Here is a 16456-nt window from a genome sequence, read left to right as displayed (position 1 = left end):
TTTCTCTTAAAATTAAATGTTCAGTTCTGTCATAACATTTTTTTTTTTTTTTTAACTTCATGTCTTTTAGGCAGGGTTTCCTCCTGGAGTGGTGAACATTGTCCCTGGCTATGGGCCAACTGCAGGGGCAGCCATATCTTCCCACATGGACATAGACAAAGTGGCCTTCACAGGATCTACTGAGGTAACAGCATTTACATAGGCCAGTCGTTGAGAATGTCTGCAGCTCCACTTTCAGAAGCATGTTTTATGTAACTGTTTTTAAGCCGACATTTCCTTAAAACAAAAGTTCTTTTTAATGATTTGTTCCTATTCTAGTTTTCAAAAATGTTTATAGAACATAAGCAGATGTAGTTGAGATGAAATGAAATACCTATTACAAACTTAGAAGGACTGGTATAAACTGTTTTTAGTATGCTCATTATTTTCCCTGACTAGAAGTATGGCCCATTAGATCTTGTCACATGATTAGTAGGTTTATGATAGAAAATATAAATTCAGCTACAGTGATTTGTATGAATGACTGTAATTTCGTCCTATAGATTATGAAAATTAAATAGCAGCATCTCACCCTTAACACCTTATTTGGGGTTCTCTCTTCTAACATTCTGAAAGAAAGCCAGAAGCTCAGCTTCCCTGCATGTCACTGCTAGTTCAGTCTAACTTCTCTGTCTCTCTGGCTTCAGCATAGCTCTCTAGAAGGTTAAAGAACAGGACCACAAGTGGCTACTGCAAGAAAAGAAGGGAATGGGAGGGAGTGAGTAGAGGGCTGGAAGGTGGAGTTTGGGAGAATGGTTTCCTATCTGTTGAGACAATTTTTTACTGCAAGCAAAAGATAGTGAAATCACACTGAATTAAGCAAAAAAAAAAAAAAAAAAAAAAAAAATCAAAAAAACACACCAGAAAAACCAAACACCAACAAAAAACCTGAGTCATCAGCATTCAAAAAAGATAAACACATGCAATTTGCAGCAACATGGATGGCGCTGGAAGGGATCATGCTCAGCGAAATAAGCCAGAAAGAAAAAGAAAAATACCGGATGGTCTCACTCATAGCAGGAATCTAGAAAACTTAAATAAGGGACCAGGAAAATGAATAACTATAAGAAAGTGAAAATCAAAATCAACAAAAAACTATGAACCAGAGACACTCTATGGGGGGGGGGGGGGGGAAAGGAGGGCTTGGGGTCAAAATAAGGGGGTTGTAATTGTATGGGGAATATAAAAATAAAATTTAAAAAAAAAAAAAAAAAAGAAGCTCGGGAAAAAAAAAAACAAACCCTGAGTCATTCCATTAGACTATGTGACATTATTAAATATATATATATATGTATGTATGCCTCTTACAGTACACAAGTTTATATTAAGGATTGCAAATAAATGAATCTCATAAAGCTGCTGATGAAAGATAAGACAGGATGTGATAAGATACTAAAATGTATGCAGAATGCTGTAAGGGAGTGTCACAGGAAAAAATAATGATGTCTCAATGAGTGCTAGGGGTTATTCTTGGTTTTGAAGAATAGTTAGTTTTTTAACTCCTGAGAGATTAAGAAGCAAAAAGAACATTCATTGTGGTTAGTGAGGAAGCTACCTTGATTATTTTATACTGCTGATTAACCACTCTGCTATAAAGAAACATTTATATAGAGATACAAAATGATGGGAAATCAATTTTTATTTTTCTTGATATTTATAAACTAGGTAAATAAATACATGCTCTTGCATGTTTTTATAGATATAGGGTAGAAATGTTTGCACTTTGCAATCCCCTAATTGAGATAGGGGAAGGTCAACCTCTCATTCAGGATTCTATAGATAAAACCTTTAGGGTTGTTCAAGTCACACAATAAAATTTAAAAACTGATGATATCATAGGTTGAAAGTAAAGCAGAGGAAGTAAACACAGGAGGAGACAAACTCTTTAGCATGGTATTCTAGACCTTTCCCAAAAGGAACACCATGTACATCTTTAGCTCCAGTTACCACTTTATCTTTCAGTTCTGGCTTGTCTACTTCTGGGCCAAGGGCCACTGTTTGCCCCTAGATCCCGTGTGTGGCATCACTGACTGTTTGTCTTGGCTCAACTTTGAGCCCCTGTAGCATTTACAGGTACTTTGCCTCCCTAGTGGTGCAAGGGATTAAGCACTGCACCATGAAACAATCTGCAACCTCTGCAGCAGAGTTCAATCCTCTGCCGGCCAGGGAGCAACCCACATGGCACAGCAGACCTCTCCTGTCTCACCCGCTGCTCCCCTCAGCAGTGTATTTCAGTCAGTCTGCCTCTTCTGTTCCCCACTCTGTCTCTGGTGAATCCTTTCACCGACCCTCCCCCCCATCTTTGGCCTGTACCCCAGCTCTTGTATACATAAATCTTTTTTTAACAAAAAAAAGAAAATTAGGAAATATCTGGATCCAGATTCCAAGCTACCCTAGCAGTGTGTCTCATGATTATTATATGTGTTGTTCTTTTTTTTTCATTTTTTTCTTTCCTTCTGCTCTGCATATACTACTCATCCTTTATCTCTGTTGCATCAGTTTCTGGCTGTTTCAGGTTTCTTTCCATTCCTCCATGCTTTTGCTCATGAGTAGTCACATCCACTACAAAATGGCTAATACTACATGTTACTTCTCTCACTTTCTCTGAAGCCCCTAAGCATCCTCGAATTTAAAAACTCCACATCTGTGTTCCTACTGTCTGTGATATGTAATTATGACAGCACATGGTCATGGCTTTGTCATATGTCTCCCTTGTTGACTGTCACCCAAGACTATCTTATTCATTGCTTCCTCCTGAAACCAGTATAGTAACAACAGCTGAATAAGTGTAAAAGAATTATGTTTGAGTAAGTTGATTTTAAGGAATCATACACAGAAAAATCAGCCTTTCTGAGTTGTCTTGTAGTTTCAGTTTTGTTTCTTGGCAGATAGGAAGTTGTCAAATGCTTTGAAAGAGGCAAACAGTGGATTACCTCTTTTGTGGTCTTTATAACAATGGCTCATTTTTCTAAAAACGCTTCTGGCAAGGTAAGAACTTTAATGTTGCATTAGATTAATTTAAAATAGAATCCAGCCAACATTGTGGAAGATGTAGTAAGTGTAGGATATTTTTATGAGCATTTTCTACTTCCAACCCACATGGCAATGCTACAGTGTCATGGAACATAATGTTTACAGTGGTCGTAAGAGTTCTTATTTCTTCATTGCAGACCTCTTTGGGGAAAATAATGAGTTCTTGTTTTTTTCCAAGTAATGGAACAAAATCATGGGGTAAAAACTGATGTTCCTAATTTTGACTTTAGCTAGACTTTTGAGAAAACTCAAATCTTTTACTTGACATTTGAAGTTGTACTAAGCAAGAGTACAATGTTTCATTCTCATCCATACTTCTAGCCATTCTTCATGCTAGTTCTTTTGACCTCTAGAACTTTTAGGAAAATATCTCTGATATTACTACCTTTCTCAACATAATCTACTTTAGTTAAAGTTCTTCATTAAACCTATCCAAATAAATAATTTTTAAAAAGTACAGAAAGCAACAGCAGGTGCAGAAAGAATTTGAGGAACCCAAAGAGAAAAAGGCAAAGAATATTATCTAGGAAATAGAAAATTAATAATCACCTTAAATATCTTAAAAGTGGTCACACAAAGGATGATGTGGAAGAAAAATGTGATACAAAGGAAACTTCAGATCAGACAGTGTTTCCCTATTGCAAACTAATTTTTGTTTATTTTTATTATCCTACATCTAAGCATTTGATTTAGTCCTAAATTAATGTTCTACTTTGTGATTCATAGTCACAGTCAGTTCATAAAATTTAACCTACACTTAGCAAGCATCTACTTACCTTTTGCCAGTTGGGATAGACACTTCTTATTAAAACTTGATGTGTCAGTACAAAAAGAAATCTAAAGAATAAAAGAAGATAAAATGAATTATCTTTTTAAAAGAAAAGCAAAAATTATTTTAGTGCATTAAGACCTCAATAAAAGTAATAAACAAGAAATAGTTTTGAAACAGGCCAGGTTTCAGAGATGGAAAAATAAAAACAACTACAGAAAATAAACTTGATGGGAAGTGATTCACATAGAAAAAAATAAAGAAAATAATGTCTTTCTCTGGAGAGTCAGCTAGCATTAAAGAAGAAATGATCACAGTAGGACTCCAGCTAACTGAAGTGGCAGCAGAGTCCAGATCCAATTTCTTCCTTCTAACTCCATTGTTCAAAAAATGTGGAGGGAGAAAGGAAAGATGGGGTGGGAGGAATCTGTCAGTCAACAACCAATAGTTAAGAGAGCCCACTGTGATGGAAACTGCGAGTAGAGCTCTGCAATAAATAGCCATTGTCTCTTACCAAGGAGGTAACATCTGTTTGGGAAGTTGATTTGTATACAAATAATACAAACTGAGGGAGATTGTGAAAGAGTCCTCATGGAGGTATTGTAAGGAGTCATTTCTTCCTATGTCATCAGAAAAGATATCAAAGAGAAGTAAGACTTAAGTGGATGGATGGATGGATGCATGGATGGATGGACATATAAATATTTCTTAAACATTTATGAAAAGAAAGTTGGGAGATATATGTATGTGTGTGTGTATATATATACATATATATATATATATATTCCTTTGTGATTCACTTCCCATCAAGTTTATTTTCTGTAATTGTTTTTATTTCTCCATATGTGAAGAAACATGTAATCCTGTAATTTACAGCAACATGGATGGATCTATAGGGTATTATGCTTAATGAAATAAGTACCATATGATTTCACCCATATGCTAAAGAACAAATGAATGAAATAAACAAAACAATCTTTAGGCTATAAGAACAAGTCACGATTATCAGAAGGGGGAAGCAGGGATGTGTAGATCTGATAAAAGGGTTCAACTGTATGTATGATGGTGAATGGAAACTAGAATTCTGGTGAATATAAGATAGCCGCTTTATACGTCTGGCACCTGAAACCTATATAATGTTATAAAATAATATTACTTCATTGACAAAAAAGATATGCGCTGACCCCAAGGAAGGATAGAATTAGATACAGCCCAAGATAGGGTGGGTATTCAATGAAACTGTCAGATGAGATTCAGTGGGTGGTGAATATGCCATTTTGTCTGGATAGAATTTCCTAGCTTTCAATAGCTGACTGGAAAGTCAAATAGAAAAGTGTGGCTGGATGTGCAGATCCATAACCAGAGAGATGAAATTCCAATTAAAATGAAAAATAAGCTCTTTTCTAGCCATGGACATCAGATCAACAATCATTTCTCTATTCTCATGAGCTTTATTTGATGCATTATATGTTTAGGCTTGGATGGAGGAGTCTTTGATATTTGAAGGTGTCAGATCTTAAGAAATGTCATTTAATGTTCCTCCCAAAGGAAACTTAACTATGGCACAAACATCACATAAATTTAAAATGCTAAATAAATCTGTCTTCATGAGAGTGGATTAAGCCTCCTCCTTTGTAATGCTTCATTTCAGGTTGGCAAAATGATCAAAGAAGCTGCTGGGAAAAGCAATCTGAAGAGGGTGACCCTGGAGTTGGGGGGGAAGAGCCCTTGCATTGTTTTTGCTGATGCAGACTGTGAGTATAAACCTCTCTGTTAACTATTCATCCTTTACCCTCTTTGGTGTCTGGTAATGCCACACAGTTAACTTGAAGTTTACAAAAGAGTTTGCTTCTAGTGTAAGGTATTAATAGGAATCCAGAATTGCTTGTGAAAATCTCTTAAGTTGTCCAAAAGTTGTAACAACTAGGTAAATCTAACACAGACATTATTTCTCCCTCTTTTGGAATATGTATTTGTGTGTTGTGTGTACATACATACATACATACATACATACATTAAGTATATATAAATATATATAAATATATATATATATATATATATATATATATATATACTTAACTATTAGCATCATGTTAAACATGGTATGATAACCTCAGGTATGTTGGACTGGGACCAACTAGGGAGAGAGCAGTTTGTCATCTCTTTCTACTTTGGGTCAGATACTCATTAACTAGCTAGAAGAAAATGAAATGTTCTTTTTAAGTAATTTCTGATTATTTTTCTAACAAGTACAGCTGAATTTGCATATATTAAATCTATAATTATGTGACTCTACTACACAACATTCTATTTGGCATGCTATATTGCTAAATAGAATCCCAAAACGATATTCAAAATGGGAGTCAAGTAACAGAATTAGAAGGTCAAAAATTCATCTGAGTCTTTCTTTAACAGCTGCATTATTGCTATAAAGCAATAAACACAAATGGTTCATGGAATTGTTCTATGTTGCTAATGTGTTCTTAACTGAAGTCTTTTAAAATATATTACCATATTTCATAATCTACAAACATAGCAAGATTGCCGATTTTATCAAATCTTTCTATAAACTCCTGCTACAACGTAAGTAGATGTGATTGTTCCACAGAATAAATGGAACAATATCCAGTTGGTATAATATTAAATCTTCAGCATTTAGAAAACTCAAATTCAAAGAAAATTTTCTGATGGTTATAAAGGATCTGTTAATTAAACTGGTTTTTTTAAAAGATTTATTTATTCATGCACAAAAGAACCGGGGTACAGGCCAGAAGTGGGAGAGGGTGAGAGGATTCACCAGAGACAGAGTGGGAAGCAGAACAGGCAGACTGAAATATACTGCTGAGAGGAGCAGTGGGCGAGACAGGAGGGGTCTGCTGCACCATGTGGGATTCTCCCTGGCAGGTCCCAGGGATGGAACCTGCACTGCAGAGACTATGGACAGCTTTACAGTGCTGTGCTCAACCACCTGCGCCATCAGGGGAGGCCCTAATCTGTTTTTTTTTTTTTCCCTTTTAAAACACATTCCACCATTTCAAACAAATGAGTAGGAAGAGCTTATAGGCATAACTTAATATACTTTGGATAGATTTTGAAATGTCTTTCCTAGAATAGAATTATAGATAGGTGAGCAATTTAAGATGTTAAGATGTTAAATTAAGATCTAACATCTTAATCACTTTAATCACTTAATCTAACATCTTAATCTAATATCTTGATCACTTTTCCTATCAATCAGGGTATTTAAGAATGTTTTGAAATTATTTAATGCAATGGATACTTCATGTTTTCTTTGTCATCCATCTAAAACCTGCTCCTGAAATATTCAGTCATCTAAATAAATGTATAAATGCATATGTGTATATACTCATGTACACATAGCCATTTATACTTGTAATTAGTTATTTATACACACACACATATACGTGTGTGTGTATATATATATATATATATATATAAATATTTGCCATAAGACTTGATCTTATGACACCTTCCATATTCTTGGTAATAACCATACTAAAATTGGTATAATAACCAGCATTTCTTCATATTCTATTATTTGTGCTATCATTTCTATAGCAAATAAAAGGTAAGAAGGTTTAATTTGTCACCTAACAAGAGGTAGAATATATTGAATTAATGTCTGATTATACAAATTATGGTTTGACTATACCACCATATTACTTATGAGAATTATATATAGCAATATATAATCTTGAAAAAAATTCTCTTTGCAGTGGATGTTGCTGTTGAATTTGCACACCTGGGCTTATTCTACCACCAAGGTCAATGTTGTATAGCTGCATCCCGGCTTTTTGTAGAAGAATCAATTTATGATGAGTTTGTTCGAAGGAGTGTTGAGCGTGCTAAAAAGTATGTTCTTGGGAATCCTCTGACCCCAGGAGTCAGTCAAGGGCCTCAGGTGAGTATACATTAGAAGGAACAGCATTCTCTTGGAACAAAGATAAAGTACCCTCCTAAGACCTAGTTTTATTGAATAAGATTACTTCCCATCTACACATCTTCCCAGGTGGCAATACAGTATCAGCCAGATGCTTAAAAAAAATAAATGACTCTAACTCCCACATGTAAAGAAAACATCCAGCTTTCCTATCTAGAAACAAGTCAGGGGAATGCTCTTAAAGCTGGAATATAAAGATGTGAGGAAAAAAGCAAATGCTATAAATTTCTAGTTTTCCTCAGTCTGGCTTTCTCTTGATTCTTGTTTACATCTCTGTATCCACTTTGAAGTTCTACATACTGTCTATCATTTATCTCTTCTTTGGAGTCATTCCTGTCACACAGTGAAGGGCCATCAGCACATTATTGAGAAGTTTCTGAGTGTGGAAAGGAAGATCTACTTCAAATATGGTCAATCTAAAGAAAGTTTGTATTTATGGTGAATTAGAAATAGCCAGACCAAACTGAATGAGTCTCTAAGTATAACTGAACATTTCTGTCACTGCTAACCTATAGTGCAAAGTTCTCAAGCTTTGCTGTGCATACGAGTCACCTGACCTTGTTGAAGATTCCAATTCTGATGGAGTTGGTCTACATGAGGTCCTAAAAGAATATTTTGCTGCAGATTATAGGAGCACATTGTAAATGGCAGACATTCAAATATGAATTTCTACATTTTTAGGAGTTGGTGACCATCTATGCTTTTAAAGAAACAAACAAATCATTTCACTGCATAAACAGAGATCCAACTGTCACTAAGTATCTGTTCAGTATCTGTTCACAACCTTAGGGAACACATCTTGAAACAAAAACCTAAATAATCATGATTTTTGAGGACATCATCAGGTTAATATTTTGGAATAGGCCAGAGGAGCTTTGTGTGATGAATGTGACCTTCATTGACAAGAGTATCTTTACCAAACAGAGCACCCAAACATTACTTCTTAGTCTGATTATATTAATAATATGCATTAATTTAAATGTTGCCTCTTATTAAACTAATGTTACAATTTGCTTAATCTGCTGAAGAGGAATGTTCTCTTGTTGGATATTCAATTAAATAGTGGTGCACTGTGGGGAAGTGCAGCAACTTTGTACCATGTACTGTGGCAAATTTTAGAAAATGGGTTCTGGTTTCTGGTTTCAAATCACACTTAATTTAATTGGAGATTGACACTGGGTTGTATGCAGTTAGAACTTTATGAAACCTTTTTCTGGGCCAAGGTATATGAGAGAAATTAAACAGCCAAAGAAGATAAAGAACAACCCATTTTAAGAGATGACACAGTTACATTGTTCAGGGGCCCCCATATAAAGTCCTGCACCTCTTACATTTTTCCTTTAAAATCTAAAACTTAACCTTTGGCCACATCTGAGACCAGGCAGTTTTCACCAGTGATTTGAGTCTAATACTCATCCAGTCTTTCAATCTGTTATAATAGGAAGCGATGCAATAGGTGACCTCAATTTCAGTGCATGAAGAGAGGTCTGTATCCTGGTGTTCCCTAGCAGACCTCTGGACTCATTTTTTTCCTATAAAAATATTGTTTCATGATCCATTTATATATAATGGATTATAATCCATTTATGTAATTTTTGTCATGGTTCTATAGGGCACATTTAACCAAGCAGGGTGGTAACAACTGGGACAGGCTAGAAATTGGAACCAAATCTACTGACTACCCCAGAGGCACTTGAACTTGGAACAATAACTAGGCTGTGGTTGGTGTGGATCTGGACTGAAGGGATGGGTTGGGAATAAAAAGAACCAACCAGAAGTCTAGGAGTCATCTTCAAGTCTAAAAGCATCTGCTTTCCAACTGCCATGGCTAATTAAACCCAGTATCAAATTTCTCTTTTTTTTCCCTTCACCATTTTTTTCTTCAGTTAGAATTACAGTCTCCAGGTAAGTGTGCTCAATTATTAACAGGCGGTTCTTCCAATGTAAATAAATGACTGTTAAATGAAAAGGTTCGCATGCATTTGCAATGGCAAATATGCTTTTCTTACATAACTGTAAAAAAAAAAAACAAATACTAAATATCTTCAGTCTCTTTCTATAAAAGTCATGAGAGCAGAGTATACACAGAGAATTCATCTGAGCCTGTCAGCTCTTTTGACTGAATCTTTGATTTAATAACAATCCTAGCATTTTGAAGCCCTCATTAACAGGCATAGCAATGTAATACATTTACAAGTTGCTAATTACATTCCCCCCCCCTTCTTGTGCTATTTTTCAAATAGATTGATAAGGAACAATATCAAAAAATACTTGAACTCATTGAGAGTGGAAAGAAAGAAGGGGCCAAGCTGGAATGTGGAGGCGGTCCCTGGGGGAACAAAGGGTACTTTATCCAACCCACAGTTTTCTCCAATGTTTCAGATGAGATGCGTATTGCCAAAGAGGAGGTAAATGATTTCATTCTGTTCTGTTCCCTTTGTTGCCATATTTTGTCTTCATGTTTGTATGCAAAGTGTCCCTTTTAAATTCTTGGTTTTTTAAACATCTTTCTCAGTAAAAGTTACTCTTCATTTCTGTAACTGATAAAGGTTGAAGTTATTTGCGATAAAGACTAAAAATAGTAAGGAATTCTTTGGTCTAGCCAAGAATTTCAGCCAAACACAGATGAGGATGCCTGAAAAATTTGGTGCTTCCTTCACAAATGTCAAGGAATGAGAAAGAAAACTGTTGCTTTTTCACCTTTGGAAATAATATATTTGAAAATAATTGGAAAAGGATAAAGGGATATGCAGTTTTTTTAGTAAAACTTCTTAATCTGAAATAATTTTCTATTCAGTTGCTATTTGAGAACTGAAGAGCCATGCACTCTTAAATACTTTCTTTCAACAGTAACATCTTTTTTAAAAAAAAATTTTATATATTTATGCATACAAGGGCTGGGGTGCAGGCCAGAGGTTGGGGGGAATGGTGAGTGGGTGAGAGAATGCACCAGAGACAGAGTGGGGAGCAGAACAGGTAGATCCACTGAAATATACTGCTGACGGAAGCAGAGGGTGAGACAGGAGAGGTCCGCTGCACCATGTGGGTTAGTGGATAGCTTCATAGTGCTGTCACTTAATCCTGTGCCATCAGGGAGGCCTTCACAATAATAACATTTTGCAAAACTATAGTAAAATATCACAGCAAGCATGTGGACAATCACCCAGTCAGTATACAAAGTATTCCATTACCATATGAGCCCCTGATGTTTTCCTTTAGTAGCCAAAATCCATGACCCTCCTACCATACCCCATCCTTAACTTGTGGTTTTTCCCTTAACCACTAAGCTGCTCTGTATTCCTACAATTTTGTCACATCCAGTGTTACATAAATGGATTACATGAAACCACCTAGATGAATCTGTACAGAATAAGAGATTAGGAAAAAAAAAAAAAGCTAAGTCCAAAAGTTTGCATGATGTGGTGAATGAGAAATTTAAGACCCAAAGTTTAAAATGATTAGGTCACATGGCTATTTAAAGGCAGCTTGAGCATGTAGCCCAATTCTCATGACTTCCCTTCTACTTGAGCAGTGGTTGCTATATTAACTCCATTCTCCATTCAAACCTGCCATAACCTAACACTTTAAAATCTCATGGAAAGGGCCTCCCTGGTGGTACAGGGATTGAAGTCTCAGTGCTATCAAGCTTTTGCCAGCCACGGTAGCATGAGTTCTATCCCCTGCCAGTGAGCTAATCCGTCCTGTCTCCTCTGCTGCTCCCCTTAGCAGTGTATTTCAGTAGATCTGCCTGTTCTGCTCCCCACTCTGTCTCTGGTGACTCCTCTCACCCTCTGCACTTCTGTCCTGTACCCCAGTTCTTGTATGCATAAATAAATAATAAATAAATAAAATCCCATGGAAGATATGGGAATTAGACTATTAAAAATGATAGTGTTAGTATTAGAAGGAATATTGTGGATAATTCAGACCAAAAATCAAATTTATGGATTAGGACATTGAGTTCTAATTTATTTTGTTTTACAGGGCAAGTAATGTGCATGCTTGGAGATTGAGATTGTCTTTGCCAATATTTAATTTGGCACAGGTTCTCTGTGGGATATATAATAATAACACAAACCAATAGGATACAAGATAAAGTCTCTTAACAAGCCAATAAAGAAATGACATACTCTAGACCAATGACGGATCAAATACACTATTGTTCTAAGCAGAAGAAAATTGAAAGAAATAAAGTCCAAATTTAGTCAAGATGTAACTTAGTACGCATTTGTACTCAGAAGATCAGCTCAGTCAACTAGGAGCTGAGGTCCTGCTGTTGATGCCAACTCAGTTTCTTCTTGTTCAAGTTCAATGCCAGCAAAACAAAGAAGTCAGTGTTGGCAAGCAAGATAAGCTCCTTCAGGGCGCTGCTGTACAGTTCTCACCACTGCCCTGTGAGTGAAGATTAGCCTTTGTCTCAACAGAAGCCAATGCCTTAAGGTCTTCAGAGAGCATAGTTAGATCAGCAAAGAGTCTCCTGGCCCAGACCAAACACTCAAATAGTGTCTCAAAAACTTTCAGCATTTAATTTTAGGTGTCCATTACATGATGCACATCACACCATTTTCATTATTATGATGTCCATGATGCAAGGGTCCTCTGTATGTTCATATTGAGAAACAAAAAAAATGTGCTGGCATTACTTACATCTGTTCTTATTGATAAACTTTCAGTGGCATCACCGCTTTGCTAACTTTATTCTTTATACATTCCTATCAGTAATCACTTTAACATAACACTTTTGCTGACATTATTCTGCACATGTTCATGTTGTTAAGAGAGTCCTAATATCCAACTTTTAAAATAATTTCATCAAAATAAATTATTCAAAACAAGTTCCGCCATCTAAAACAAGCTTATATAATAAGGATTTAAAGTCATAATCAGTCAATACATGCCAAGACCTAGAAAGTGGAAGTGAGTTACTATATTATAGAATTATAGACAAAATCATAAAGCTAGAAGGATCCTTTAAGACCATGTCTACAACCCTTATTATATTCCATCAATTTGCTCTTGAATAAGTGGCCAGCCAGTGTCTTTTTAAACAACATCAGCATTATGTATCATACTATGTCTTCAGAGATTTCCATGTTTGGACAATGTTAATCATTAAAAAGTTCTGCCTCAGGCTACCTAGGAACTGTCCTCTTATGTTCTACCTGCTGGTCCCATATCTGCCTTTTGGCCTTTTTCCACATAAGAACCTTCCATATATTTAAAGCTTGTATCATACCCACCCACCCCCCTTTTTACTCCCCATTCTCCAGCTCTTGGCCATATATTTTTAAGCTCTTGTACTTCCTAAATTATCTAGATGAATATACTGTAGTGAACTATTTGGTGAGCACAAGTTAATTAACATTAAGAACAATGTTACCCAGAGACATAATGTGTTAAGTAAGAAAGGCTAGTTTGCTTTTAGGATTTGTAAATAATCTACCTCTGAGCCACTGAGGCTTTTAACAAATACAGAGATAGATTCATTAACTATGAACTGTGAAAGGTGTTATATAATTTAACACTACAAGAAGGCTCTGACAAGTCAAATACTCTGAATCATAATCCTTTCATTCAATAAATTTGTATTTCATGATTGATATGCAGAGAATCTGGAAGGGTTATTTACTGCCAAAAGTCACTAAACCAAAGTAAAAGTACAGAATCAGATGCAAATAGGAAACCAATTAGAAAAACTAACAAGCAAAGCATAGGGATGATTAAACATACTTAGTTTCTCCACATTGATTTAGTCCCCAACTGATTATAACTTTTGCATTTGTTGACAAATATTTGTCTTATTAGAACTGTTGTTCTTGCACACCTTGACTAATATCAGATAGAAAAGGCTAGGGAAATATTTTTTCTATCAAGGAAACATTGTGTTCCTACAATATACATATAACTCGTATGCTACTTTAGAATTGGGATCTGGAGCAATGTGCTGTGTTCAACTGAATAAAATATTAACATATTTATCACAGTAGGTGCTATATAGGTTAGAGTATTATGATTATAGTTTTAGGATATATACTTAGCCTCTGATGAATGGTAGCTGTTCCACCCGAATACTGAAACTAGTGATAGAAACCTGAAAACTATTTACCTTTTCTGATTTTTACCTTCCCTTATTTATATTTCACAGAAAATGCAGATAGCACTCGGGGGAGCTGACCTTTCATTTAATTGTAATATATGTTTTGTGGCAACATATAGGCTTAAAAATAATATAGGAGCTTAATTCTTAAGAGAAAAACCAGTTGTTTTACTCTCATCTGAGGATGAAAACAAAATGAGTTGAATTTGGGCAATGCTAACTATAGAGCTTAGCAAAACTGAAAGTGGTTCAGGCTGAAAATAACCTAATTTTTGTAATTGTCATTGCCAATGACTTACTTTGGGGCTAGTAAAGGACAGTGGAGGATTTAAACTCTTGCAGTAATGAGTGATTCTGTTTGGTTTATGTGAGTTGCTTAAGATTTGGTTGATGTGTAACATCTAACCAAAAATTCACCAACTTGACAGATATAAATCCACTAATATAGGTGACATCTCATTTGATGACACACATTAATGTCTAAAAATAAATTATTATCAGTCAGTGCCTACTCATTCATCCCATAGAGGAAGCATTTTTTTCTCAGGTTTATTGTTTATGTAGTCACTTAGAAGATGGAGAAAATAGGAAGAGAATATAAAATGTTTCTAAATGGAAAAGAAATTCTGTAGTGATTTCATGTACAACTCCAACATGAATGTTGCTTTATTTATTTGCACCCAGTCTTGTTCCAAAGAGAACATAAGACAAGGCTCTTACCTGTCTTAATCTACCATTCCAGCAGCTACCATTTTGATTCTTACACATAAATTTTAGAAAAGAAGCAAAACTGTAATTCCAGGTAATTTATAGGAAAATATAAGTATCATACAAGATATTCACTTTTAACTAATTTCTTTATTTCATTCATTTATGTGGAATAGATATTTGGACCAGTGCAGCAAATTATGAAGTTTAAAAGTTTAGATGATGTGATCAAGAGAGCAAACAACACTCACTATGGTTTATCAGCAGGAATCTTTACCAAAGACCTTGACAAAGCGGTAACAGTCTCTTCCGCTCTGCAGGCCGGGACAGTGTGGTAAGTCAGACCTATATAATAATGCCTTTATTCTGTTAACCACATTAACAGATTGCCTTGAACCTTGTCAGACCTTATCTTTTTTTTTTTTTTATTTGGAATAACATGGCCTACTAGAAAAGCAGTTGCTACCTTAAAAGAAAAGAAACAAAGAAAAAGGCTAGAGTAGAACTTAAGAAGAGTATTTTCATCAACTCTATCCAACCTTTTGAAATTTTCTGCCCAAATTATGTTTGGGTAACACCATGTAAGTGTTACTAAATTCTGAGCACTTGGTACTCTGGTAAACAAAAAAGAGATGGAAGTTGAGTGTTAAAGTTAATTACATAGTAAGGCAGTACTTACTATGTACTGTCAGTACTTTAATTGTATGCAAATTTTTAATTCTCATATCAGCTTCTTATTCTGAGATTGTTACAGTAGTGAAGGTCTTAATTTGGATGAACATTATGAGTTTTGAGGAACATGTTCCTGTTCCGATTTTTATATGTCATTTTAGTATATAAATGCTGTACTCAAGATGGTTGCATTCCCTGGTCAGTCCCCAGTCTCTGGACTGCTTTAGTGGTAATTTTGTCCTATCAGACCTCACTTATTCCCCCCTACCCCCCAAACAATCTTGGCAGGAGCCCAGGTTATCTTCCTGCTCAATAATGTTAGACCTATTGCATTTAAAAATCCATAGGACATTGCAAATAATTTATACTTCAGAGACAGCCAAACACTCCTTGCCCCATTTGATAGCGCTAGACTTGTTAGTCTTAACCAACGATAATCATTTAATTTATATATATATGGCCTTTGGTAGGCACTGCACTACATTCTTTGTTTTCATTATCTCATTTTACCACACAACTGTTCAATTGTTATGTTACATTTATCAATGAAAATACTAAGGTTTAGTAAGACTAAGTAAATGATTGAGGTCACACACTAGATGATAGCTGAGATTCAGACCTATTTCAGCCCCTATAGCAATGATTTTCAACCTAGGCTGTACATTAGAGTCCTCTGCAGACTGATGGGGGTGGGAAAGGGTATGTAACAAACACCACTTAGTCATTAGTTGCTTAATGACATTTCACCCAACCATGGACAGCACGTATGACAGTGGTCCCAGTAGTCTACACAGTCTTAGTGTATACACTGAGTATTTACTAAACCTTAGTGTACAGTTGGCTATAATGTCTAGCTTCATGTAATTACACTCTGTGATATTAGCACAATGATGAAATTGCTTAAGGACACATTTCCCAGTTAGGATGACACTAAGTATCTATTCATCTCTGTGAGACTGTTATTTCAAAACTACCTTGATCCTAGAGTGAACCCAAGACTACTATTCAAAAGCCTGATTCCTCCTATATTGAAATGTTTTCTGAGATTCTTGAAACCTAGCAAACTTTTCATAATCAGTATGACTAGTGACTAGTGTAGAATTTCCCTATAAGGTTAGCGATCAAATCTGTATTACCATTTACTAAAGATTTAATATGTGTCAGCACCATTAGATGC

At 35.5% G+C, this 16456-nt stretch overlaps 1 protein-coding gene and 1 long non-coding RNA gene across 2 annotated transcripts in view; one reads left to right on the top strand and one right to left on the bottom strand.

Annotated features, from left to right (window-relative positions):
- LOC129144901 (uncharacterized) overlaps positions 1–16456 on the bottom strand; it is a 63111-nt gene that overhangs the window by 12458 nt on the left and 34197 nt on the right. The window contains exon 2 of the long non-coding RNA XR_008549706.1: positions 3849–3909. This is a non-coding gene — a long non-coding RNA (uncharacterized LOC129144901). The remainder of the gene's footprint in view (positions 1–3848; positions 3910–16456) is intronic.
- Positions 1–16456, top strand: part of ALDH1A1 (aldehyde dehydrogenase 1 family member A1) — a 57512-nt gene that overhangs the window by 29324 nt on the left and 11732 nt on the right. Inside the window, exons 7-11 of the mRNA XM_037492961.2 lie at positions 71–184; positions 5493–5595; positions 7579–7763; positions 10046–10210; positions 14784–14941. Of these exons, the coding sequence (XP_037348858.1) occupies positions 71–184; positions 5493–5595; positions 7579–7763; positions 10046–10210; positions 14784–14941 (725 nt within the window). The remainder of the gene's footprint in view (positions 1–70; positions 185–5492; positions 5596–7578; positions 7764–10045; positions 10211–14783; positions 14942–16456) is intronic.

This window comes from Talpa occidentalis, unplaced genomic scaffold (genome assembly GCF_014898055.3).
Source record: "Talpa occidentalis isolate TD23 unplaced genomic scaffold, MPIMG_talOcc4v2.1 talOcc4.7, whole genome shotgun sequence".
Classification (NCBI taxonomy): domain Eukaryota; kingdom Metazoa; phylum Chordata; class Mammalia; order Eulipotyphla; family Talpidae; genus Talpa; species Talpa occidentalis.
Note: the sequence above shows the minus strand (reverse complement) of the source record. Positions and strands in the feature narration are given on the sequence as shown.